This window comes from Phocoena phocoena, chromosome 15, assembly GCF_963924675.1.
Source record: "Phocoena phocoena chromosome 15, mPhoPho1.1, whole genome shotgun sequence".
NCBI lineage: Eukaryota > Metazoa > Chordata > Mammalia > Artiodactyla > Phocoenidae > Phocoena > Phocoena phocoena.
This window is the reverse complement of record NC_089233.1, coordinates 5,205,318-5,233,085: the sequence shown is the minus strand read 5'-3', so window position 1 is coordinate 5,233,085 and position 27,768 is coordinate 5,205,318. Positions and strand designations below refer to the sequence as shown.

The 27,768-nt window shown below is 56.3% G+C and overlaps 1 protein-coding gene across 1 annotated transcript; it reads right to left on the bottom strand.

Moving 5' to 3' along the window:
* Positions 1-45: 45 nt before the first annotated feature.
* BRI3 (brain protein I3) lies at positions 46-8,445 on the bottom strand. The gene is made up of 3 exons (XM_065893020.1): positions 8,107-8,445; positions 7,496-7,598; positions 46-448 (listed from the first exon to the last, which is right to left on the bottom strand). Exons 1-3 carry the CDS (start codon positions 8,246-8,248, stop codon positions 316-318), a joined length of 378 nt encoding a protein of 125 aa, XP_065749092.1. The 5' UTR covers positions 8,249-8,445; the 3' UTR covers positions 46-315.
* Between the last annotated feature and the right edge of the window lie 19,323 nt (positions 8,446-27,768).

Below are 27,768 nucleotides of genomic sequence, written 5' to 3'. Positions count from 1 at the left end.
GATTTCTGTAAGTGGCAGTGTGCACTGAATAAGCAAAACCAGGTGAACAGCGGTATGGATCTCATTTATTTAAAGCAGTATGTCTCTCACCTTTCCCAAACTGAAGACTGCGAAAAATAAAAGCAGTGTCTTACTGAGCTGTCGTTGACCTGGGAGCAGTGCCTTGTGCGGCCACACTCCCTGCGGCTCCCGTGCCCAGTCCACCCACCTCCCTTTACAAAACAGTCCTGAAGCTGAATCCCACGAAGCTATTGTACACGACATTTACATTAGAAAAGAGAGCTGGGTGTGGGGAAACCAGGTGTGCTGCTCCCTTTAAGTAAAGTTTGCTCCACAGTTGGGGCATCTTCGCTTCCTCAAGGCAAAACAGCAGATGAACCCAAAGGGGAACAAGACGATGGCCAAGAAGATGCCCAGGAAGGTGAAGGAGTCCTCCAGAACCCCGACCCTGCGGAGAGAGAGGGGGCACGCGGGTTAGGGCCCTCGCAGACCCAAGGCCTGCCAGCCCAGCGGACCCCTGTCCCCAAGGCGCCCTCCACCCACGTCCGCAAGCCTAGGCGCCTCCAGAGCTGGGGCGCCGGTCGTGGAGGGGACGGCCAGCTGCCACCGGTGGCTGCACAGAAACCGTGAAGAGGAGAGAAGAGCCGCTTGGGAGGCACCAGCGCCTACTGATAAAGGCAAGAACATCCGGCTGCCATATAACCTGCCACATGTTTTCTCTTACAAAATGAGGAACAAGAGGCAAATGCTGGTTTCTATAAAAATTCTTACGTCTCTGAGAAGAACAAAACCAAGAAACCCAAATCACTTTAGGATATTTTTTTCCCAACGCTGAAAAGTTTTAGACTTATTTTCCCATTCCCTACAAGGAAATTCCGAAAATAGTGACAGAGTTTGGATTTTGTGTGATTTTTATTGGTTTTGGTGGGGGAGCAGGTTTTAGTGAAAGACTAAAATCAGCCATGTTCACACAATGTCACTTATCTTGAGAAATTTAATCTCAAAGCTTCCTCTTCGGAAAAAGTCATTAACCTTCAACGTGCACAGTACATAATCCCTGGGACCGCTAGGGGTCATCCCCCCACTGTGTGCCCACGAGGGCTCCACCCCGGGTCTCGGGTCCTTTTCAAAGGCCCCGACAGGGGGAAGCAGGAGCCATGTGCTCAGCTCCTCGGGTGATGCCCATGATGCCCACCCCCCAGAAGCGTGTCTCTCGGGCCCCGCAGGCCCAGCCCCGCCCCAGCTGCAGCGCAGAACCAGTGCCCCGCCCTCGGGACCCCGCCTGTCCCCCCACGCACACACCAAGGTCCTTGGGCTCCCTGAAGCCCCCTTATTGTCCTCAAACACGGTAAGGATCCTTTATGCCCACGACCCTCCTCTGGCCGCCTGTGTGGAGAGGAAGGTTCAGCCCAACCAACAAGTGTGGGCGGGGCGGGCAAACAGGGCTGTGGGGGCCCAGGGAGGGGCAGCTCAGCCGGGACACCGACTCCAAGCCCTGCCCCAGAGAAGAGCACCTCCCAGCGGGCCTAGCCACCGGAAGCCCTGGGAGCGCTGCATGGAGACCAAGGGCGGGGGGGTCTTGGGGACCTGCCTCACGCCCCGAGTTAGTTGAGGAAAGGCTCTGAGCAGCCCTGCAGCGGAGGCACCTGCTGAGCCCAGGCTCACGGACGCCGCCCACAGGCCAGGCCCGCCCCAAGGGAAAGGGCATCAGCTGGCCAGCATCTGTCAGCAGGGCCGCCATTTCTGGCACAGACAGTACAACACAGGCTGTCGGGTCACCACGCTGTGCCCCGTGCCCTCCCAGACCCCACCTGCCCCAGCTTCGCGGCCCTCTCAGACCAGGCGGCAGAAGAACATGCTGAGAGGGCACCCGAGGCCACGCGGCCGAAGTAGGGAGCGGGGGCTTCCAGAAGGCCCTGAGCCACCCACCTGTGGCTCCACACAAAGGAGGCCGTGACAGGCTGCCCCGGGCCCGGAACACGCCTGCTCTGTGCAGTCGCTGCTGACAGCTCCTACACCTACTGGTACTAATCAGGCCACCTGAGAATAACTGGAGGCGGCCCGGCGGCCTGGGACCACTCGGGGAGCCATGGCCCCATCTCCCTGCTTCCTCCAGGTACCGAACCAGGTTCCACCTACAGCTGAAATCCCCAGACTCACACCGGTTTGTACGTTCGGTTAGAATGTCCAAGGGAGGAGAAGCAGCACAGGACAGAGTTGAACTAGGCCTCACAGCTGTGTCACCTGCACCAGCTGAGAACCTTCTGAGCCACCAGGGTGCCTCGTGTCCCCTCCAGGGGCCACTGAGGCCCGAGAAGAGTGACTACCAGACACTCCGTACTATCTCACTTAAGGATCAAAGCTGTTCAAAGGCAGAGCTTAGAACCCAGGGTGTCCACTCAAAGGCTCCAGGAGATCCCAGGAGGAGGCTAGGGCCAGGCGGGGTCCCGCCCTGCTGCGAGGGCACCCAGCGCCCCCTGGCTGGAGACGCCCTCCGAGTGGCGGCCGTCTCCCCACAGTGGAGGAGCGGGGGCTTGCCCTGGGCTGCCTGGTGCCCGCACCCACGTGAACTGGCCCGTCTGCGACTTGTTCCTGTCCTCTGGGGTCAGGGGTCAAACAGCAACAGCCCCCCATCTGCCCCTTCCCTAATTCTCCACCCAGACCCCAGACCCTGGTCGACACTGTCTAAAGCTAGAGGAAGCCCAGGAGAGGGCTGGTCACCCTCATCCGGGCCCTCCCCACCATGAGGCCAGTGGACTGCCCCTGTGTACGCACAGCTTCCCAGCAGCAGTCAGACCAGCCGGGGGAGGCCTGGCACCCCAGGCAGGAGGAACACGCTCCCTCATTCCACAAACCTGCAGTGCTTTCTGTCCAGATCCATCACTCACTCAAGCCAGAGCAAAGCAGGCAGCTTGGGCCTCCCCTTTCCAACACCCTCAGTCAGGAGTCCGGGTTTGATGGGACGAGACCCCACGCCCTCTCCCCCGTTCACCTCCAGCCCACCCCAAGAAGGCGGCAGAGCCAGGCCGTTTCCCTTCAGCAGCCAGGGAGGTGGGCAGAATCCGGGCCCTGCTAGCAGGTCTGCTCCACACTCAGACCTTCCATGAAGAACCACGGCCCGACCCGCCAACGTGTCTTCCCAGCCCAAGGGACCTGCTACCCGCATCGCAGTCCACACCTCTTACCCACAATTCCTAATGCCAAAAGCTCTGAACGCAGAACTTTTTTATAAGTTTGTAACAAACCCAGCTGGCAGCCACATGTGACCTGAACTGATGTGTGGCCATTTATAGTCTTAATGTGTCCCCTTAATGGAAATATTTGTGTCTTGCTGCAGAAATGTTAATATTTGACCATGGGTACTGCCCAAACCTCAAAAGCAGTGCTAGCATGATTTACTGTTTTTAAAAATCCAAAATCTTCTAAACTGAGAACACAATCTGGTCTCTAGGCCAGTCCTGACGCGGCAACAGCAGGCTGCAGAGCAAACCTGTCCCTCGGGCCACGTAGGAGGGAGGGGACCCCCTGCCCGTCCTGCCAGCCTCTCCTAAGTGGCGTGGCCTCTTTCTCTCCAAGCCCCTCAAAAGCCCTCACCGTTTCAGAGTGAGTTTCACCTCTTCATCCACTGGCTCAGAACCCAAACTGAGCAAGCGCCGCGGCCCGGCTGCGGTTAAAAGGCCCCTCCCCCATTCCTGAGCAGAAACTGGAGAAACCTGGGAACTGATTCTGGAAACACTTCCTTAAGGGACTCTGACCTTACGGGGAGAGTGGCCACTCGATTCCACCGACACCCATCTGCTCAGGGAGCTGGGCTGGGTGGGGCCCCAGGATGAGCGCGGCGGAGACCCTGCAACCCACACGTCCCATCCCATCCTCACCACCACCCCACCCCACCCCCGTTTCCTCACAGCGTCCTCCCCGTCCCATCGTGTCCCCCTTACACGAAGCTGGAGCCCGGAGCCTTGTTCAGGCAGCGAGTGGCCTGGCTGGGAACAATCCAGACCCCAGCCCAGGGCCTCCCTACCCTCTGAGCCCCCCCGAGTTAGTGCCACCACTGCTCCCAGCACAAGGCCGCCTCAGGTCAGGATCTGCCACAGAACCACCCCAGACAAGCCGCGAGAGGGGAGCAGAGGGCTTCGTGCAGGTGGCCACGAGCCTGCAGACGGGCAGGGGTGGGCATGATGCCCCACGGCACCTGGCCAGCCCCCTCCAGAGACCAGGTCATACCTCGCCCCCAGCTGTCCCAGGGTCCCACGGGGGCGGGGAGCCGCCGGCCACTCCAGGGGCGCTTCCGAGCAAGCCCGCGGCCGGGTAGCCCAGAGCCTCCCCAAGCAGAACAAATGCTGCGGGAGGGCCTGCAAGGTGGCAAGGCCTGCCTGGGGCTCCCGGGGCTCCCCGGACCCCAGGCACAGCTGGACGGAGAGGCCCCGAGCACTCCCAGGCCCCCACGGTCGGCACGCCCTGCCCGCGGCAGCCCGGGAGCCAGGGCCGGCTCATCAGTGCTTGGGCCGGGGAGAGCCCGCTCTTAGGGGCGAGGCCGGAGCCCCAGCCTCATCACTGTCCTGACCTCTGGGCAGAACCTGACCTCCACAGCTGTTCCTGGAGCCCCTGTCTTGGCTTCCAAGACCCCAGCCGTTCCTGGATTCCCTCCTACCTCTTTGGTCACCCCCAAGACCGGACGCCCAGCGGGGAGCCGGGTGCAGCCAGGCCCCGCGCCTCGACGTCCCTTCCAGCCTCCGACCCGCGCTGCCCAGCGCCCTCTGCACAGGCCCTCCCACTGCAGCCCCGGGCCCCCAGACTCGAAGTGGCCTCATCCAGGGACAGCCCACGCCCCAGAGGAGGACAGCTTCAGAGAGGCCCGAGGCCTGGCCGAAGCCCCACCAGCCAAGGCGGTGCTCGGTCCACAGGGGCCGCGGGTGGGCAGGGGTGGGGTGAGGCGCATGCTCACTGCCCGCAGGGGTAGAAGAAATGCTCTCGTAGCGCCTAAACAGGGAGGACGGGGTCAGGCTGCTCAAGGGAAGGCTCAGACGGTGGCAAAGTGACAAGTGGCACAGGCCTCTGACGCCAGGCCTCACTCAGAGGGAATCACAGACGTGTGACTTCGGCAAACTCCTGCCAAGCTCCCAGGCAGGGACGGAGCCTGGCGGGCTGGCTGGGAAGGAAGGAAGTGTGGTCACATGAGAAGCCGCCTGTCTCCCAACCCTATGACGCTGGACAGGGGCCACACCGGCTGTCCCCAGGGACTAGGCACCCTCTCCCCAAACCACCGCGGAGCTTCCCTGGAAGTCCCCGGCCTTCCCCTGCTTCCTGCTGCCCACCTCCCCGGGCCCCCGGCCCACGCCGGCAGCAGAGGGCCCTGCAGGCAGGGGGCCGGGACACCCCTGTGTAAGAGCCCAAAGTGCCGGGAGGGCCCTAACCGCCGGCATCCGTCCTCAAGCTGACAGAAGGGCCCATGGAGGACATGCCTTGGAGGGCGTCAGTGTGTGCTCCCAACCCGGGCCCCCAAACTTGTTCTCAGAGCACCTGCTCCCCATTGCTGCGCCCACCACCCAGAGGCCGGGAGGCCGGCGATCCCGACAGAAGGGAAGAAACTTGTTCCGGTGCAGGCGCCCTCCCTCAGCCTTAGAGCAGCCCTGAGCCCAAGACCCTCCTCAGAAGAGCAGAGAGATGGTGACCCACACTCTGCACGTTGGGGGCTGAGGGCAGAAGCCGGGGCCTCCACTGTGACCGCTCCCACCCCAGGGAAAGGGAGGGGTCAGGGGAAATGCTCCCCGTCCTGCAGCAGCCTGGAAGCTCACAACCCTGGGGGATCCGCGCCCCGTAAACCCCACTGCTGGTCTCACCTCCTCCACGCTCAGGGCCTTGGGCCAGCAAGAGCCTTGGACCATCCCATCAGACACCCCATCTCCCAGATGGGGAAACGGGCCCAGCTGGCAGCTGGCAAGGCCAGGATCTGAGCCCAGCTCGTCTGGCAGGCTGGGCCCTGCGGGGAGACGCTGAAACCCCAGCCAGAGGGCTCTGCTCCAGGTGCGGCGCCGCCTCAGCTGCCAGCCTGAAGCCCCTCCTTACACTTAGGATATTGCTCGGAACCCCTCCCGCCCGGAAACGGGGCCTTGGAATCGCCCAGCTAGGCTCCTTGGGGACAGAAGGGCCGTGCACACAGCAAGGCTCTGGGCACCCTGAACCAGCCTCAAAGCCAAGCACAGTGGGTTTCCCATCGCCCACCTCTCTGTGCAACTTTCCAAAAGGATTCCCAATGGCTCTCTCTGCAAAGGACCAGCCTCCCAGACCGTGCCCCCCATCTCCAAGCCCACCCACATGCCCCCAACCCCAAGAACTCTGACGCCCACAGGTACCCAGTGCAGATTGCAGAGAGCTCCTCTCCGGAGGCAGCCAGCTGTCTCCCCTCCCCCTTCACATTCTCCAAAGGCCAGAGTATCACCAGATGTGTCCGAAGAGACACCTGCTTAGGGTTTGCATATCGAGGTCCACCTGGCCGGCACGCAACCCAGAGGGCTCTCCCCTGCCCACAGCCCCTTTAGTAAACTCACAGTTGGTTCCGGGGGTCCAGCCTCCTGCCCCCACTTCCGGACGTTCCCCCTCTTCCCAGGCCCTTGTCTCCCCACACAATTGACCCTTGTGACTCAAACTGTTAACTTCCCTTCGACTCCACTCTGGGCGTCCCTGATACACTTTTGAAATTAAGCCTAAGTGTAAGCCACGGCTTCTCAGTTCCATCTCACGAACTCCAACTTCCTCCGCCACCCACCTCCCCACCCAGGCTGAAAACCCAGTCCTTGCCAAGTCTGCCCTGACTTTCTAAATTGTCCATGCAGTCGAATTCACCAAGGGCAAGAACCAAATCTTATCTGAATTCGAATTCTCAAGACCCACACAGAATAAGCATCTAATAGCTGCTTCTCAGGCCCTACAAAAACAGAAAATTCTGGAGGCTCAAGGCTGAGAATCTGAAATATCACTCCCACCCCAAAGAACCTCAGCGTTGCTGCCCTTATGCAGGTAAGGGCCCTGATGGCATAAAGCAGCCCTGACAGCGGCCGCTCCCCTGGCCCCCTGGCCTTCCAGCTCCTCCAACACGGGCCACCTGAGTCAGGGCTCTCCTACCCACGCACTTCAAACTGACCCTCCCGGGAGAAGGGAACCTTCTGCCACCTTCAAGAACCAACCGCAGAGCAAACTTGCAGCTCCCAGATTCGGAGATAAGAGGCTGCCAGTCCAACTGCTACCATTTCTTCATCCCACCCACTCCGGACTCAATGGCCGCCAAAGCCCGTAACTCCCCCAGCAAAGAGAACCCAGCCTCCTCTGCCCCATGAAAGGTGCGTGGACCCAAGGACCACTGAACCCATTCTCTCCCGTACCCCAGTGAGCAGCCTGTCCCAAGACTGACCGTGTCTCCAAACGATCCTGGCTTTATGAGTTTCGGTTAAGTGTGTTCTTAGAGATTTCTGGGGCCCCCAGGCCCATGACATACCTGCAGACAGGGCAGCCTCCAACGACAACGATGGAATTGGCAGGGTACCGGGTGACATTTCGGCTGTGGATGCTGTAGACCCTGGGGTGGTGCGTGGGTAACCCTGTGGGCAGGAAAGCACATCAGAAGGGGGCAGGCAGGAAAACGCGGGGAGTCAGAGGTCTACTTTTCTAGCCCTTCCCCACTCCCCACCAAAAACTCGCATGCTTTTCAAAATCAAGACAACAACAGCGTCCACTAAGTGCCTACTATAGGCTTTATCAGGTGCTAACTTGCAGACAGCATCTCATTAATAAAGTTAATTTGCAGGAAGGTGGTGATGCTTCCCGGGAAGGGCGAGCCAGGCGCGCGCGACCGCGCAGGTGGGCTGAGGGCCATCGGGCGACACCCAGACTCGGGGTCCCGACATCAGGTTCGCCGAGCGGAGACTGCCCACCACCGGGTCTCCCCTCGGCCGCGCCCCTGCCGCGTCCGGAGAAAAGTTGGTTTCGGGGTTAAAGGTCGCCACAGAACTCCGCCCAAAGTTTGCTCCCGGGGCCCCGGGCCCCGCCCGCTCGGCCAGCTCCAGTCCCGGGACGACCCCCACCCCGCTCCCCGGGCCCCGGGCCCACCTGTGACGAGGTAGGGGTAGGGCGGCGGCGGGGCGGCGGCGGGGATGGCGCCGTAGCCGTGCGGGCCGCACGCGAAGTCGCCCTGGCCGGCCCCCAGGTTGTAGGCGGGCGGCCGCTCCTGCAGCAGGGGCTTGTGGTCCATGGCGGGCGGCGCCCACCGCGCCCGGCCCGGCTCCCGCTCGCGCTCTGACTCCGCTCCGACTCGGACTCGCGGGGACGCCCGGACGCCCGGCGGCGGGACCCGCTCCTCGCGGGCGGCGGCGGCGGCGGCGGCGGCGGCGGTGGCGGCGGCGGTGGCGGCGGCGGTGGGGCTGGGCCCCCTGGAGGCGGGTGCCGCGGGCTTCCCCCCGCGCCTCCCCCCGCCGGTCACAAGACCCGGGTCACGTGGCGCGGCTCCCGGGGGGGGGGTGGGGTGGGGCGGGGCCGGCGGCGTCTTAAAGGAGCCGCGCCCGCTCTCAGCCGCCCCGCGGGCCTTCAGTCCGGGCGTCCCCACCCGACATCCGCGAGCCCAGACCTCAGACAGCGAGGAGAGCCCCCGCCCCCACGCCGACCCAGAGACGCCGCACTAGGGGCGTGACCTCATGGCCTGTAGACCTGTCCCTCCCGGCACTGAGGAGGGCTGAGGCCCGGGGGCAGGGGCGGCCCGGAGGAGGTGCTTGGCCGGGCGAGTCCCCAGGCCGCCCCCTGGGTGTCAGCGCCCCGGACAGAGGGGCCGGGGCCTCCGCGTTCCGGGCGACCCTGTGACTCGTGCCTGCTCGTCCTCAGTTGGTGTCCAATTCCTCGGTTTTCTTTTTGACAAACTAAATTCGGTAACTTATAGGGGTTCTGGCCACTGATTACAAATTAACCCCCCTGTTGGGAACAAACCCTAAATATCGGGCACCGCTGTGTGGCAGGTTCTGTCCCACTGTTGCTCCTCGGTTCCGGCAATCTTCACGGCAACCCAAGGAAGTACTGACCCCTGGTCCACAGTCCTGAGAGGCTCAGAAGAGGGGAGTGACTTAGACTGTACCACCAAGGCCGCTCAGTCCCACTACCTCACGGAAGCACTATGTCACATGCTAAGAGCTTAATGTTTGTAATAAAACTTTAACAGATGTGTGAGCTTCAGGCCCTGACACCCTGTAGCTCCCCTGCACCCCTCCCGGGCCTTTTGCAGCGTTTGGGGTTTTCCAGCCTTTCTCACGTGACCCACACTTTGATCTAGCTCGGGGACAACTCTCAGACCCCGCCTCATTTTTAACTTTTCTTAAGAGACCATCGAGATTCTTTATCGCAAGTGTAGCCCAACAATCCAGTGGGAAGGGAGGAGGGGCGGCCGGGTAAGGGCCTGGCTGGCACTGGTGGGGGAGAGCCAGGTCCAGAATGGAGGCTGGCCCCGAGTGGCCAAGGACTTCCGGCCAGCAGAGGTCCTGTCTACGGTGGGGAGGCCCTGCACTCCAAGGGGCAGCTGTGAGCTCTGACCAACCACAGGGTGAGAGCGGCCAAAATCAAGACCGCTCCCCCCCCCGCCCTAGGGAAAACTGGGGCACGACCCCAAGCCTCACCAAGGAGCGAGGAAAAGTGGGTTCACGGCAGGCCTCCTAATATTCGTCAGCTGTGGACACTCCTGCGGGACCCCCATCCTTCCCCGCCTACCACTCAGCCTTTCCTATCAGACTCAAGTTAAGTTGGCAGATGTCGCTTCAATTTCATGGTTAATTTTCCCTTCCTCACTTGTCTGTGTTTACAGATCAAACTCCGGAAAATCCATAGCCTGAGGCTCCCTTCTCGTCTAATAATAGATTTTCGCCCCCAGCAGTACCCCCGAGCTTGGAAATGTCTCAGTGAATGACAGGATGTGGGACTTCCCAACAAAGCAGGCCCCTCCCTGTCATTCCTTCATTGAGCCGAGGGTGACCGGCTCTCCAAGCTTCCCCCAAGCAAGGCCTGAGGGGAACAAAGATAACTGGCCACGGAAAAGGGGCGGTCCAGTAGGAAGCCTCACTACAGCAGCAGCGCAGCAAGCGAGGCTTGAGGGGGGAGAGATAGAAGTGCCCCGGGAGTGCCCCCACCTGAAAGTATGGCCAGCAGTGACTGGTCCCGAGGGACCAGGGGACGAGCATTCCAGGCAGAGTGAACTGCGGTCCCAGAGAGCAGCAGCCCACTACCTGCCGAGACTCTAGGTCACCCGGTGCGGCCGGAGCCCTGGGAGGGGGCTGAACCGCTGGGAGTTGAAACAGAGAAGTAGGAGCGTCAGCTCTCCTATTAGAAAAATGACTTTGGCAGCAGCGTGAAGGGTGAGAGGCGCAGGGGGATCAACGAGGAAGGACAGCTGCAGGGACAGGGAGGAGAGGCCAGGTGCGTGAGGTGGAGAGCCCGCTAAGGCCTGGCGACCGCCTGGCTGGATATGGGAGACTCGGGATGCTCGGGTCTCGGGCTCAGGTGACAGTGGTGCCAGGACCTGGATGCGGATCGGGAGGAGCCAACAGGAGGGGACGGGGCGGGTGGGGAGGCTGAGCGGCCCGGGTGGACCCAGAACGCGCACATCCTGAAGCAACACCCAAGCAAAGGAAAGCGTATGCATCCGCGAAGCACTAGCCTTCGGATAAAGACCTGCGCCGTCTCAGTGGCAGTTCACCCACAAGTATTTTGGAGCAGACACTCTGCCCCAGGAGGCAACAAAACTGGCGACATCCTGCCTTGTGGAGCTGACACTCCAATAGGGTGGGGCCGGTGCTGCAGAGTCGGTGGGGGGGGGGGGGTGCAGAATGAGGTCAAGGGCATCGGGAGTGAGGCAGGCAAGGCGGTGCAGTGAGTGGTGTGTGATTTTACTTTGCTGTTCAGAGCGGCTGGTCCAGTAGGTGGGCAGAGTCTGGAAGGAGGTCAGAGAGCCAGCCGTGAGGAGGCCGGAAGGACCAGCTTTTGTGTGTTTGCCAGTTTGCTGGTGTTTTAAGGGAATGGGGAAGTAACAGCACAGTTTGTAAGTTGGTGGGAACAATTGGATGCAGACGAGGGGGGTGTGGGAGAAAGAGGGGGGGAGGAGGAAAAAGGGTGTGGGGTCCCTGGCAGAGTCCCAGACGAACCACTCACAGAAGCAGGAGAAAGTGGAGCATGTGGGCACTCGGGCAGGTGGGCAGGAGGAGGGAGGGGACGCTGGCTTCTGATTGCTTCTGTTTTCTATATGAAACAGGAAGCAAGTCCAGCCTCCGGGAGTAACCTCACCTCCAAGCTACTTCCTATCTCAGTTCATCCTTGGGGGCCATCCTGAGAAGTAGTCACCAACATCCCCCAATCGCTTGACGAGGAAACCCAGGCACACAGAGGTTCCGTGACTTTTCCGCCCTCTCCCGGCCACAGAAGGTGGATCTCTGGATCCCAGATCCAGCACAGGTGACCCTAACGATCCCGGCACGTGGCCTCCATGACAAACGCATGAGAGGAAAGCCAGCCACTGTGTGCTAATTTTAACAGAAACACTTTCTTCTTGAAGAAGGCTTGGAAACATACCTTCCTCTGTGCGTATTTTTCAGGTCTCTGAAATCCTCCTCCCAATCCACTTTTATATCATGCATACATTAACAAAAGAATTTTTTTTAGCATTGCCAGTTCCACAGAAACGAGAATATGATTTTAACTGCTATCCGTACATGTTTTCGCTGGGAGCACTCAGCAGGGGACCTTGTCGGGTAGGGGACGTGCTGGCCCCTGGCCAGGGGGCCAGGGAAGGTGCCACTGTCCTCCAGACCTTGACTGTCACCAAGGACTGTCCTCAGGTATAGCCAAAGGAAACCAAAACCGGGACTGCGCCCTTTCTGGCAGGCTTTGAGAAGTGCTGATAACCCGTCACATGGGCTGCTTGCGCATCTGAGAAGCTAGCACCTCACGTGGTTGGGTTTGTGGCAAAAATAAAGTAAAATTTTTAAAAAGGAAGCAAATATCATTTCCAAATTCAAGGCTGTAACTGATTACAAGTGCCTGGCTTGGAGAAAGCCCTTGCCAAATATTTGCTAAATGTTTATCTTAGATGAACACCGAGTTTTACGTTTGATGGCAAGCCTTACACTTCTACCAGGAAAATCTTTCTAAATATTTTAGAAATTAAGCACAGATGTTTTTACACAACACAAACGACAATTTCATGCAAATCACAAGGTCAGTCTTATCGCCAGTACAATACACGGGCAGACCTCGTTTTAGTGCACCTTGCTTTACCGCACTTTGCAGACCCGCATTTTTTACAAGTTGAAGGCCCGCGGGAAGTCTGTCGGCGCCACTTTTCCAACAGCATTTGCTCACTTCATGTCTCCGTGGTACATTTCGGTAATTGTCCCAATATTTCAAGCTTTTTCATTATTATTATCTTTGTGGTGGTGATCTATGATCAGCGATCTTTACTGTTACTAGTACGACTCGCCGAAGGCTAAGATGAGGATTAGTATTGTTTATCAAGAAATTATTTTTTAATTAAGGTATGCACATTTTTTTTTAGACCTAATGCTGTTGCACACTTAACAGACTACAGTGTGCTGTAAACATAACTTTTCTATGCACTGGGAAAGGAAAAAAATTGTGTGACCCGCTTTATTGCGGTGGTCTGGAACCAAACCCAAAATACCTCCGAGGTCTGCCTGGATGTTTTACTATATTTAAATCCATACTACGCCCTTCAGTCTCTAAGAGGTGGTCCTCACTGCATAATCCTGCCCAGTAGAACACACTTACTTGTGCAGTGAAACACAGAAGCATCTCCTTAAGTCAACATTTTCTAGCAATTCTCGCAAGAACAGAGAGAAAGTTCTGAATAGAAAGTTTCTAGCTAAATAAGTTACCAAGCAGCTGTCCTCAAAACCTCTGAAAACACTGCAGTATCAATAGATGTCTGTGATGGATCTGGACTAACGATGAGCTAAAACACAAAAGTCCACACATTTATGGCAACCACGCAAGATGAACTGAACACCTTTTTCATCCGCCACATTCAGAGTAACGGGACAGGGTGCTTCTCCAGGACTTCCTGACTGCGGGCAGGGGGAGTCCAAGAAAACTTCAGCCACATGCGGATGCTGAAGCGGCACGTGGTCCCCATCCTGACGGTTCTACAAACTCCCCGGGTGACTTGGACAAGTCACTTCACCTCTGAGAGCCAGGCTTCCTTACACGAAGATACCCACCATCCTTTCAGAAATACAACGTCTCTTCTGTGGGGGGCAGTTTTACCCCATCACCTTCCATTATGACAGAATCGCCAATTCTAAATGGAACTTCGAGAGAGAAACCAATGGGTATCCCGCTCCTGCTATGTGTTGGACGCTGTAGGGACTCATACTTCGTATCAAGGCCGTGATACTCAGGTATCACCCCCAACTTGGAGGAAAGAGGCCACCTCCCCACTGAGCTGGGTCCACTGAACCCCTTGTAACTTATCTCTGCATCCCCAGTGCCTGGAACGTAGTAGGTGCTCAATGAATGTCTAATGGAACTCAGGGTCACTTGCCCAGGTGAGGGTTCAAACCTAGGTCCTTCTGCCTCCAGACTGAGCTCCGGCCCAGAGACTGTGAGGTGTGTCCCCCACCCCACCCCCGCCCCCGCTTCAGGCTAGAAATAGGTCTGGACCATTCCAGAAGGCCATTCCTGGTTTTATAAAATCAAGAGTGCCCAGGTAGTAGGAGAGACACTCGTTAAGACGATGACCGCTCTCTGGGACTCACTCGGTGTTTTGTGATTACAGAGTGTCATTCAGGGGAAATGATGGACCGCTCAAATTTTCTACCCTCTGCCAGGCATCAGTGAAAGTTACTCAGCAAGTACTTCCCTTTGAAATCTGCCGCCAAGTGGACTCGTTACCATTTACCAGAGCACTGAAGTTGGTGACAGCAGGCATCTTCTTTGGTTGGGGGCAAGCGAATGACCACTCCCAAGCTGAGGGGAGAGGTCACTTCCTTAGGTCAGGGCGGGACCTCTGTGGGTCACCCATCCGCCTCCCCTCATCGTCAGTCATTTTTAAGGGGCCCTGCGGGGCCTGGGAGAGTCTTGGTCTCCTGCTCTCTCGGTCATTAGTCTATTCTGCCACATACCTCAGTTTTCCGCAGAGGGAAGCAGAAGAAACCATGTCGTCACGGGGTCCTGGCTTTGTAAAACAAGCGGCCCGGAAGACTGCAGAGGGCAGGGGTCCTCAGGAAGGAGAGGCCGCCTCTGCCGTGAGGGCCCCTCTGCCCCGTACCCTCCTCTGGCCAGGCCCACCCTGGGTCCCTTCTCCAGCCCTGTTCGGTGGCTCCTACCTGCTCCCTGCACGGTGGACATGGCTGGCTTCAGTGAGATGCCCCCGGGCGGTGGGCGGGAGCCTGAGGACGGGAGCCAGGAAGAGTTCGCTTACGCTCCAGCAGAAGGTGGGCAGGGGCCGTCATGAATGGGTGATGGAGAAGGCCACGGGGGCGGGGCCATCGCGGGAAGGGCCGGGCCTCCGGGGGGACAGAATGCTGGCTCACAATCCAAGATTCTCAGGTTCTGAGCCTGGAGTCCCGCCACTAGGAAGAGGCTCGAGGTGCCACCAACCAGATTTCACCTCTGGGAGCTGGGAGGGTTTGGTGAGAAGCCCGTTTAAGAGCACTGCCCAGGGGATCCTTGATGAGAACCATGACTTATGGTCTGTAGGGGCGGGAGAGCCACTCAGGTGACAAAATGTGACCGGCACCAAAGACAAAGGCCCAGCGTCAGGGTGTTTCCTGTGTCCCTAGAAAGTGTCAGCAGGGACTGGAGGGGTGGGGAATGTTGACACGAACATCCCATGAAATTCCAGGAGCCAGGCCCCCCTCAAATGGGGCCACTGTTCATTCGTCTGCTTTCACGGGTTCCTCCCTTTACTTTCTGAGGACAAGTTCCTTCTGCAGTTTTGACAAAGACCCAAGGAAAGGGGAGTGGTGTCGTGCACCTCCGCCAGGAGGAGGGGGTACCCGGGGTCTGTGTGGGGAGCCGGTGGGAGGACCCCGGAGGCGTGCACTCTGTTCAGGGCATGTCCTGTGCTCCCTGGGCTGCCCGTACTTTCAGCTGCTGCAGGTGGAAAGCGGTAACAGGTGTGCTGTGTGGGAGGGTTCCCATATGCTTACCACGAACCGCCTTGCCCAAGGAACTCGTTGGCAAACTGAGCTGTTACCTGCAGTTCACATCCCTACAGCAAGCAGGGCTGGGTGCTGTAGCGTAAGCTGTGGTCTTTGGCGCTAACCACTACGTAACCCTTACCCCTTTCACTTAGGAGTGGCCTTTAGTGGAAACAGGTCTCCTTCCTGTCTTCCTACCTGTAGCCTGTCGGAGGTGTAATCGTGTGGTCTTTCTTTTAAAGGCGACACAGCCTGCTTTTCCATCTCAGGGCTGCGGGTCCTGGCCTCTGTCACCTGCAGGCCTCCCATCTCTCCAGGCGCCCCTCACACCATGCCTGAGAGCCTCCACGCTCAGCACGCAGGCGCCAGGAGGCCGGGCCGTCTGGGGTCCGCTACTCCGTCTCCTTAGCCTGCTAAGGAGGAGCCCCCTCGTGACTCAGTTTCCTCAGCTGTAAAATGAGGCATTAATAGCACGTACTCACCCGACCTTTGCGCGAGGTCCAGGACACGGCACACGGCACCAAGTGAGCGACCATCAGCCAAGTGTGGTCACTGCCTCTGAGCACTGGGGCCCCTGCACAGGGCAGCGGCACATCAGGCACTGACATCCGGTGGGACCTGACCGCCCCCCTGCTGCCCCCCACCCAGCAATCCTGGTGGATGGTGTGGAGTGGATCTTGTCATCTTTCCTGTCAGTTACATGCATACCTAATAGACTAGGGTTGCCTTTTCCCCACGTGGGGACATGTTCTGTCTTGTTGTGTAATTCGTTTTTTCCACTTGGAGATCTTTGCTCCTCCTCTGAGATACCCATGATCTCTGTCCTCTGTCTGATCGATATATGTCCCTGCTTGTCGGAAGGCCAGGTCCCCCAACTGGGATTCCATACCCAGATCCCTTTCACTTGCTGCTGGGGTTCCCAATCGTCCCAGGAGCATCCACACTCCCTGCACTTTGTTTAATGCTCAATGTAACTCTCATGTCCAATGAACCAAATTTTACACCTCTTTCTCTGTTTTGCACATCTAAACAACGATTACAAATACATTAAAGTCATTCTCTTAAACAACGTAACCTGCAGTTATAAATACGGCATGGTTGATTCTTTCGAATACTGCAAACACCTCAGACAGCAAATGAAGCTTATATTAACGTGATGACTACAAAACCAATTTCTTACTCCAAATATCAACATCATGGATTTAACTAATCTCTTCGTTATTTCCTTTTCAAATACCTTTTTTGGGTTACAGCTATCTTTACTTCGATATTCTTCCAGGATTGACGGCCCCAGAGAAGAAGAATACCATCTCTAATCAGCCGAGTTAAGGCATTTTGGTTATAGATGGAGTAATTCCTGGATAGGGCTGGATCTAGATGGTTCTTCCCAAGGCCATCAGTTGAAAGTTGCTGTTTATAAGTAAATGCCATTTGCTACATCGATCAGATTTGAAAGCTCAAACCCTTCGCATAGGTTTTAATTCTTTGCTGCCCTGTGTTTCCCCTAAAACGATGCATTTGTAAAGTCTTGCTTGGTAATACAGTATTATGTAATCCATCTTTGGGTTTTTCTGATCAACTAACCTGGTCCTGTCATTATGAATTAGTGACTTATCTGTTAGCATTATTAAAGAGTTATGTGTGTCTTATTAGTATTGCATTAAAATTAGCAAGGCCATCTAGAAATTCCACCGCCCAGAAATGAAGGGTTGAATCTTCATGGTTAAGTTTTCTCTTCAGGACACCTGGGGAGTGCAGATCTGGGAACACCCCGCTGAGCCTGCCCGTTACCTGGCTTCCGTGTGTGAGTGCTGGGGCAGACCCCTCCTGGCCCTCATGAGCGACCACCAGTGTGGACACTTCCTGCTTTTGGGGAGCCACTAGCTTTGTCCCTTGGTCCATGCATTTACCGGTTTCTACTTACACAGACAGAAACAAATACCCAGCATCACTTTATAATCGGGGTGGGGCAGGGGGTGGACAGCATACTTATACATTAGCAGCCGCCCACTGCGTTCGTTTTCTGGGCTATACAAGAGAGGACCACAGGTTTAGCAGCTGAAAACAATGCCCATTAATTATCTCACAGTCTCCGTGGGCCAGGAGTCTGGGCTCAGCTCAGCTGGTCTTCTGCTCAGGGTCTCACAAGGCTGCTGTCACGGGGTCGATCGGGCTGCATTCTTACCTGGAGGTCTCAGTGAGGAGAATCCGCTGCCAGGCCCATGCAAGGTGTTTACAGGATTCATTTCCTCGCAGCTGATGACTGAGGGTCCTGGCTTCTTGTTGGCTGCCCTGGGATCTAGAAGCTGCCCCCAGTCCCCGGAGGCTGTTCACAGCCTGGCTGTTTGCTTCTGCAGGGCCAGCAGGAGAGAAATTTCCTAGCCTCTCTTCAAAGGGCTTTTCCCTAATTCAGCCAAGCTCGACCAGGATAATCTTCATTTTGATTAACTCAGAATCAACTGACTGGGCACCTTAATCACACCTGCAAAATCCCTTTCCCTTTGCAGCGTTCTGCCAGCTAGAAGGATGTCACGGGTCAGCCCCCATTCAAGGGAGGGGGCTATATGGGGGGTGCTGAGATCTCGGGGGCCACTCTCCCCCATCTTCTGCAGTTACAACTACCTTTGTGCACACATCATAGTAGCGGTTCCCTCTGGAGTTTCACTATGAGCTTGTGGCTTTGCCGCAGACCCAGAGGCCGTCTCCCTCACGGTGTCCTGTGCCGGGTCTCCCGCCACCTGGCCTGCCTGCTGGTCCCGGGCCTTTGCACTTGACGTTCCCTCTGTCCACTTCCCTCTCCCCTGAGGGAGCCACATCCTTGTTCCTTTACTGTATCCCAGCCTCTGCTAAACTGTCGCCCCATCAGAGAAATCAGAAAACCACTGAGAGAGGCAGCAGTGTAGGGGTCAGGAGCCAGGCTCTGAAGGGTGAACCCCAGCTGCCTCTGGACCCACCATGTGACCTCCCACCCTGAGCCCGAGGGTCGTCCTTGGTCAAGTGCGGACGGGGGTCTGGGCTCTCATAGACCCCTGGCCCACATACACAGTTACCCAACTGACTCCTTTCTACCTGGGATGAAAGTGGCTCCTTGTGTGGGTTCAGGGCAAGCTCACCTGCCTTCCTGGTGGTCAGAGGCCCTGGTTGGGGATCCCATGCTGCTCCTGACCCCTTGCTGGTCCTTTCCACTTTCTGGAGGAATTTCCTTTATGAAGTTTCCCTTAATTTGACTTCCTTCGGATCAGAAGACATTTATCTTAGGTGACCTATGGAAGCCTCTCGATACCTAAATCAGATTCATCCTCTCTCTCCACGACCTGCTGCCCCACCTCTCACCGTTCACTAGTATTTGTCAAGTACTTACCATGATGCCCAAAGAACTACACCAGGCAGCGAAGTAGCTTGTCAAACAATCCCGAAACTCGCATTCCTAAAGCTTCCTTTAATAGATGAGCTTTATCACTTGGGGAGAAAGAGGCGTGACCGTAACTGTAAAACATAAATTGGAAAAGAGGTTTCACACAGAGTACTTGACCCCTAAAATATATACTTGGAAATACAATGGGGGACCAGAAAGAGGAATTCGGGAATTTTACATGAAAGGCATTCACGGTAGCAGTAAGATCCAGCTGGTGTTTTAGGAGGGTAGGCAGCAAGCGCTTTAGAGCAGGAGCCTGGAGTTTTTCCTCTCTGCACCTGCACATTTATTGGCTTTAAAGTAACTGAAGAGCTCCTGCTGGGACTTATTCTTGTGAGGGGACCTCAGGAGCTTCCTGCAAGTGGTCTCCAGTCCAGGCAGTGTGAGCCCTCTGTTCACGTGGGATCTGAGGCCAGCAACCATGCAAGGGGGTGAGAATGCTGCCACTGGTGACCAGTGTTCACCACCTGTCCCATCCCCCGGGTCCAAAGCAAGATGGAAGGGACAGTAAAATTCATGTACATAGCCCTGGGCATCAGTCCCAGCCCTGCCACTGAATGGGTCTACAGGACGACTGTTTTTTTCTTTATATATAAATTTATTTATTTATTTTTGGCTGTGTTGGGTCTTTGTTGCTGCATGCGGGCTTTCTCCAGTTGCGACGAGCGGGGCTACTCTTCATTGCAGTGCGCAGGCTTCTCTTGTTGCGGAGCACGGGCTCTAGGCGCACGGGCTTCAGTAGTTGTGGCACACGGGCTCAGTAGTTGTGGCTCGCGGGCTCTAGAGCGCAGGCTCAGTAGTTGTGGCACATGGGCTCAGCCGTTCCGCGGCATGTGGGATCTTCGCGGACCAGGGCTCGAACCCGTGTCGCCTGCATTGGCAGGCGGATTCTCATCCACTGCGCCACCAGGGAAGCCCCTGGTGGCCTGGTTTTGAATGTTCGGTGCGAGTTTAGTGCCATTAGAAGCTCCTCAAACTGCTGTCGACCGGTAGCCGTCATGTGGCGTAGCGCAGGGTAACACATAAAGCAAGCGGAAGGTGGATCCTAAGAAGCTTCTGGCAGATAACAGATAAATACAGAGACCCATATACCTACAGGTATATAAACACTAGGGATTGAATGTATGAGTGCAAGTTTTGTTTTGCTTCCTGGAGCACAGCTCATGCTAAGCACATAACCCTGGGTCTTCTTTTGGTCTACTCCTGACCCTTGTACTTTACCCCTGACCTTATCAGTTTCTCCTCCTTAACCCCTAATTAATTGCCTTTATACACACAACTCAAAAAAAACCTTACGGGCTACAGTCTTTCCTGCCTTCTAAGGTATTTCTCTCTCCCCTCTTGGACCTTTGCAGCTCCAGGTGAAAAGGACTCTTGACTAATCTGAACTCCCAACAGTGCCTGCATGGAGCCTACCACATAGTAAGCACTCCTAAAATGTTTGTCAAATGAACGCCTGACCTGGCTGTGTTTACATGACTTTGCATAACTGGGCGAGGGTCAGGCAGCTGCGACAGTGCCTATCACTGGCTTCCAGGTTTCGCTCACTCTTTGTTTGTTTGCTTTTAGAGGTTTTGTAGGTTTTCTCTTAGACACAAAAACATCATCTCTTCACTTCAAGGCGGCGTCGCCCGTACTTGGCTGTGTGCATCTGGACGTGCACACGACCTTTGAGTCGCATTTTTCTACAGACCGTTTCTGCAAGTTTCCCTTTGCCAGAGACGGGGAAAACAGCACATTTTTAGCTGCTTCATCTAGCACCGTAAGTATCAAAGGAAAAACGAAAGTGTTGAAATTAATTTCGTTAGCAGAGTGTAAAGGAAGGACCTGTGCGGTGTGGGCCACCCGGGAGCTGGGCACCACCGGCTGAGTGGTGAGAAGGGACCTGGAGAAGGCAGTCTGCCCAGGGTCTCGCCCTAGGGGTACCAGGCTCACGGCAGACATGTGACTGATGGGCTTTACAAGGGAGGAATGAGAGTAAGCAGAATTAAAGTGAAAACACTGTGTACCACTTGTGAGTAAGAGTTTACTCCGAGTGAATAATAGTTTCCACAGAGAAAGGAAACTTCAAACAGTGCTAAAGAGATACGCCATCAGAGAGTTTAGGAGCAACCTGGCCACCTCCATCTGGCACATGGCGGAGAGCCTACTGCCTCATGAGAGGGTGAAGACAGCCACGCACAGTGCTGGTGGAGGTGGGGGTGAGACGCAGGGGGCCGAGATGTGTGAGGGTCGGTTCTGCTAATCTATACCCCTTTTTTTCGGGCTCTTCCAACATTTTTCAGTGCATGACTTACCCATTATCTGGGGGACTGAGGGAGGGATATTCATTCCTTTAATAAAAGTTGAGTACCTATTGTGTGTTAGGCAATGATAAAGCCGTGGAAATTCCAATGTCAGTAAGAAAGGCACTCCCTTGGAGATCTCCCAGTGTAGTCAGGGAGACAGATGGGATTACGATTACAATACAACATGTGATGGGCTGGAATGGAGAGAGTACAAAGTATGAGGGTGCAATAACGCAGATCTGCTTTCCCTTGGGTTCAGTAAGACTTGACCTTTGATCTGAGACTTGAGGCTGAATGAGAATGGACAGTGGAAGAAGGAAGGTGGGTGGGACGTTGGCACAGTGGGAGCTGCGTGGGGGAAGCCTAGGGGTCTGACAGAGTGGGGAGGGCCCGCACAGGGACCTCTGCCAAGGCTCAAGCGTATAGGTTCACGGGGGATGAGGCACCACAAAACGTGGAGCCGGCGGGGAGGCTGCTGGGAAGAGCCTGAGCTCTTGCCTGTGGCTGATGGGCGACCACTGGGAACGTCTAGCCAGCCCATCCTGGCATCAGTCCAGCCATCCCTCCCTGTCCCAAATACCAGAATATACACGGTAACGTCCGTCACCTTGAAAGCATCTCTCCATCAATCATTTGGGAGGGCGCTGGATCCAGGGTTGTTTCTAAAGTGTTTCTGGAACTTCCACTAAGCAGTGATGCAAATGGCAAGTGCACCAACCCAGCTACACAGAGATGATAAGAATAATACTAGGAATGTGTGAGTGCTCTGCGGGCGCCAGGCACTGCTGTAAATGCTCCACACGCACTTTCTCACTTCATCCTCCCTCCAACCCAAAGAGGCAGGTGGTGGTGTTATTCCCATTTTGCTGATGAGGAGGACACGGGCTCAGAAGGTGAGCGGCTCACATAGTAAGTGATGGACCTGGAACCTGAACCCACTGTGTCTGGCCTAGGAGAGAAGTGGCAGCGTTAGGATGGAGAAGAAACAGGAAATGGGGACTTTCCTGGTGGCGCAGTGGTTAAGAATCCGCCTGCCAATGCAGGGGACACGGGTTCAAGCCCTGGTCTGGGAAGATCCTACATGCCGCGGAGCAACTAAGCCCGCGTGCCACAACTACTGAGCCTGCGCTCTAGAGCCTGCGTGCCACAACTACTGAGCCCGCGTGCCACAACTACTGAGCCTGCGCTCTAAAGCCTGCAAGCCACAACTACTGAAGCCCGTGCACCTAGAGCTCGCGCTCCACAACAAGAGAAGCCACCGCAACGAGAAGCCCACGCACCACAACGAAGTGTAGCCCCCGCTCGCCACAACTAGAGAAGGCCCGCGCATAGCAACGAAGACCCAATGCAGCCAAAAATAAATAATTGTTTTAAAAAAAGAAACAGGAAATGAAGGCTACGATTAAAAAGCAGAAATAGGAATGAGGATAATCCGTTGCGGTGAGGGCAGAAAAATGCAGACCTCCTGACAATAACTGAAGAGTCAGCTCTGCCAAGGTTGGAAGGACTGGGGGTGGGGGTGGCCGATGGGGAAGAACATGAGTCCCCAGAGAGTCCACTGGGTCAGACCCTGAATCCAAGAAAACTGGCACTCAACTCTGTCACAGCCCATGAGCACTGCAAGAACCATGGAGAGCTCCGAATTCACGCTTCTTCTAAAGTAGAAACCAAGGCCAGAGAGAAGAAATGGCTACAAAGTGTCACACACAGAACAGAGTCCAGTGGTCTCGACTTTGAGACTAATGTTTCTGCAGACTAGTGGCCACTCGTGCTCCTGCTAATAGTACCCTAATTTTCCTCTGAGGAACCCACGCCCTCTGTCTGGCTGAGCCCTCATGCTAAGGGTCTTAGCTCAGGCTGCTACAACAAAAATGGCACAGACTAGGGGCTTAAACAACAAATACTTCGCACAATTCTGGAAGCTGAAAGTCCAAGATCAAGGCACCAGTAGAGATGGCATCTGGGGACAGCCTGATTCCTGGCTTGAAGACAGCCACCCTCTTACTGTATCATCACAAGGGGAAGAGGCGTGAGGTCTTTTGTGTCTCTTCTTATGAAGGCACTAGTCTCTTCATCAGGGCTCCACCCTCATGACCTAATTACCTCCCAAAGGCCCTGTCTCCAAATACCATCCCACTGGCGATTAGGGTTTCAAGATGAATTCTGGGGGGGACACAAACATATCATCCACAACAACCCACATCTCCAGACTAAGCCAGTCCACAAATGCCATTCCCTCGTTACACACAAGACTCCATAATGCCATCCAGGGTGAATCAGAGGCCTCTGCCTTTTCTCCCTCTGGAGTCAACCCATGGAGGGCTTCCCCAGTGCGTCCTCAGAAGAGCAAGAACCAGAGAGGAAGGGAGGGAGACTAGGTCCAAGTGACACTGCTTCAGCCTTTCTGTCTGGCTGTGCCTGGCCTTTCATCAGTCACAACTCCTTTTTTTTAAATTTTTCTTTCTCCATCCCAAGGTCCATGTACAGCACTTACACCAGAGCCTGGCACCTAGCCAGCGCTCACATGGCAGTATCACTATACAAGCTACCTCGAATTAGGTTTTCTGTCATTGGCAACACAAGAGCCTGAACAAAACGGTGACCTGTTATTGCTACCACACCACGCCGTAGTCACAATTTCTCCCAAGAAGAAACTTTATGTGTACTCAGACATCTCAGTTAGATGGAAACCACCTAGACACCTGTTTCGATGCCCGAGACCAACGGCCCAGAAGCCGGCTCCCCTCCCCCCTCCTCCAGTCCCTGCAGAGCCGCGCACCCAGGCACCTCCCTACCTGGCCCCTCTCCTCGCCTGCGGCCCAGAGAGCACACCGCCTGCTCCGGCAGGTGGACCTGGGGGTGGCGGGCGGTCTTAGGGGGCGACCAGCCGGGTCCTGGGGGGCGGCGGGCCGTCTGCAGGCCCGCCTCGGTACCGGGAGCGCGGGCAGCTCGCCCCATCACCGCACCCCCGAAGCTCAACTTCTTCGAGATCCCGGAAGTGGGCGGGCGTGCGACCCAGCCGAGACCCCAAAGCCGGCTGGTGACGCAGCGTGCCGCAGCCAATCGCGCGCCTCCTGCGTTTGCGTTATTGCGAGGCCGGCCAATGGGCGCGGGCCTGGCTGCCGCTTCCTGCCCACAGGCTCGCCGGCCCCGGGGGAGAGCCTGCTCGCTCTGCCGGCCTCAGAGGCGCAATCGCCGCGACCCCGCCCTCCGGGCGCCGGCCCAGGTGAGTGCAGCGGCGGCCTGGAGGTGGGACGGGCGCCCCCACCCCTCCGGACAGGTAGGGGCGGCGGAGGCAGCAGCAGCGTTTGCCCCACGCGCGGCGAGGTGGGAAGGGGCTGTGCCAGTGCTCTTTCCTGCACACCCGGCGGGTCGCCGTCCCCGGACCCCCACCCCGACCCCTGAACGTGACACCCGCACCAGCCTTTGCGCTGGAGTGACTTGGGAAGTGATTGGCGGGTGTAGAGGATCGAGCTGCGAGGAGCCCGTCTGTCCCTCCTCTGGGCAGTGGTGAGAGCAAAGCTGCTTGGCGTGGGATTAGCTCAGGCAGATGGTAAGGGCCCGGCGCTGAGATGCTACTGGTGGCCGGGCAGGGGACCCACCTGTCGCCCAAGGGCACGGAACCTGAACGAAACCAGGCCGACCGCCCAGATGATGGGAGCCGGGGGTTCATCTTCAGAGCTGGCGGCTCAGGGCACCTCCTTCCCTGTGGGAATGGAAGGACTCAACTAGCGTGCATGTCCCGCTGTTTTCTCCCACCTCTTTAGACCCTGATGTCGCCTTCCAGCAGCTCCCACAACTGGTGGGCAGTGAGCTGCTTTAGTAGCCAGGGTTTTCTCTGTTTGTTCAGGGGGTGGGTGTGACAGGGTGTAATAATAATAATAATAAAAAAACCGCAGGAAATCTTGGGCAGGAAGCAGTCCTAAGGTGGCCTGGGAAGTAAATGCTTTAGGCACTCCCTTGGGACGGTGTCCCTCCCTGTACCGCAGCCCCGCGCTACTCCCTCAACCCCCACCTTCCCTTGGGTACCTTTACATCTATGAAGGGATCTGTTAATTAACCCGAGCAGAAAGGTAGATGACTCTGCGGGTGGTGAGCAGGCCTACAGAGAAGAATGACTGAAGGTCCACCTGGAATTCATTGTGCAGAAGTTCTTGGTGAATCGGAGGTTGCTTTCTCAGAAGATGTTGCCTCCCTCACTCCACTCCTAGAAAACAGAGAGATCCCAGGATCCCAGAATCATGCAGCTTAGTGCTCCAACCTCCCATTCAAGAGTTCTCTGATCCAGTGACCCCATGTCCCTGGACAGGTTACCCCATCACCTCACAGCCAGGAAGTGGCCTGGGAGATCTTGGGACTACATCCTGGCTGGCATGGAAAGGAGGTGAGGCTGACCAAGGATGTCCACCTCGTGTCATCTTTAGGTGGGAAGTGACGGGTACCGGGATTTCCACACCAAAGGGAATTTGCAAACATAACCCCCCCATCTTTTCTCTGCAGTAGAGTCTTCTGGTAGTTGCCCAGAAGGCTGAAAGTACATCTATCTGCTTAGTCATTTCTCTGGAGGAAAGTGTATCCAAGTTCAACATCACCATTCATTGAGCTCAATGCAGACTGAGCCTGACTTAACTGGCTACTTGTACAGTGACCTGTGAGCCAAGAAATACCTTTGAAGACTGTATTTATATTAAAATGTCACCATGGGAACCGACATCACCCCTCCCCCCATGTAAAAATCTTACTTTTTTTCCCCAACAATTTGTGATAAGGATTGTCAAACATATAGCCAAGTTGAAAGAATTATACAGTCAACACCCACACACCCACCACCTAGATTCTACTATTGACACTTTGCCATTCTTGCTTTATCACATTATCTATCCACCTCCTAGTACCTTACTTTTAACCTTAAGTAACTGGTGACATTCAGCTTCCCTGGAGCCATATTTCCGTCTCTTAGCTCAGGGAGTGGTGGTGTGGTGAATGTAGGTGGCGGTGATTTTCCATAACTTTGAACAAACACCCACTTTGTGCAGAGCACTGGGAGATGCAGAGGAAATGAAGAGGCCGAAGACTCAGGCTGACCAGAAAGGGCTTTGAGTTTTTTGTTTTTAAGAGATAGAAGATAAGTGGCAGCTTGTGAGAGCAAATGGCAAGTAATAAAATGATTTCAGTAACACTCATTGAGTTCTTGCTGGGTACTGGGCACTTTATTGTAGCTCTGTGCCTGTGTTATCTCATTCAGTTCTCACAACAGCCACATAACTGGTTTAGTCTTCCTTTCTTCCTTTTACAGATTAGGAAATCGAGGCACAGAGAGGTTAGTCAGTAGTGGGCTTTTGTTCATGCTAGAAAGTGGTGGGGCCGGGATGGTGTGGGTCCGGCGTGGTTCTGGGCACTCTTAGTCACGGCGTAGATGCCGCAGGGGAGAGAGTGGACCCTCAGGCCTGCCCAGGGAGGAGTGGAGGGGCATCTGGGGGTGCCACAGCTCCTCCAGGGGTCCCATCTCAGGCACCCGGATACAGATGCCAGTTTTCAAATGGCTTCAGAAGGCTAGCGTCCTGACTTCCCGTGTGTTTGACCTGGGCGTTGGGGCCCCGGGTGGAGGGGTCAAGCTCCTCCACTCTGCCAGTCAGGCTCCCCGCCCCCACCCCCGTCGTCTTCCTCCACTTCCTGTTCTGGGTGTTTCCCAAAGCTGGCGCCTGCTCCACTTCCCTGCTTCCTGTTCTTTATCCTTCAGTCACTTCCTTCCCCGCCCGCGCTCTTTCTTCTCCGGTGTTTGTAAGACACACTTTTTTCCGAAAGAGCCTCATTGCTCGTAGCATATGCTCCTGTTTCCAGACGCGTTCCATCGTCCATGTTGTCATTCCAGTCGTCACGCTTTCTGAAGCGCCCTGGTGCCCCTGGCAGGTCTCGGGAGCAGAATAGCCCGGCCCCGGCCTCGAGGCGCCCAGGCTCTGTCTCCCCTTAGCTCTGGTTTCCGAACCAGACAAGCCGTGTCTCGCCCTGGGGCAGTGATGGGTCTTGGATGTGGGAGCCGCCCTGTCCGGCAGAGCTGCTCACTGGGATTCCCTGCACTGCCCTCGTCCAGCTGCTCTGTTTTGCTGCCGTGGGCCTGGCCACGGCAGCAAAAGCCACGCCTCTAGGAGTTACGTCCCAGCAGGACTGTCAGCCCTGGGGGTGGGAGGGTCAGCGGTAGAGCATAGCCGTGACTCTGCCCACCCCCCGCAAATAAGAAAGGAAGAGGAGAGAAGAAGGAACCGGACTGGAGAATGGCAGGAGAGGGGTCGGGGAAGAGAGGAAGGTGGTCGCACAAGGAGGGTAGAGACAGGCCCCTCCCATCCCTGCCACGCACACAGCCACAGAGCTCCTGCGCGACCATACAGGGTGCTCGGGGGATGGGGGGGGCGGTGCCGGGCCTGTGGGGACACCCCACGAACGCACAGAGGAAGGTCACAGGGGGACCAGCACGAGGGGGTCCCTCTCCACTGTGGGGCAGAGGCCTCCCAGGGAGGCAGCAGGATGCATGTAGGTTTGGGATTCATTAAATCTACAACTTTTCACTTATTCTTTAGACGAGAAAGATCTGAACGAACTATGACCAGATAATAATAACATTCATTAAATTGGAGGCAGTGGGTATTCGGATGTTACACGTTTTGTCCTCTGGACTTTTTTGTGTGTTTGAAAAAAAATCCCCATCACGAGAAGGGCGAAAGGCAGAGAAGAGAAAAGGGCCCTGGACTGCAGCTGGGCTCTGCCCCTGCTTTGCGGGGGGCCTTTCAGCCCCCTGCGGCAGGAGATGGTCATGGCCCGGGCTTCCTGCCTGGCCCGGCTGGCCCCGGGCCGGGAGCGGCTGTGGGTGCTGACCCTCGCCCTCCCG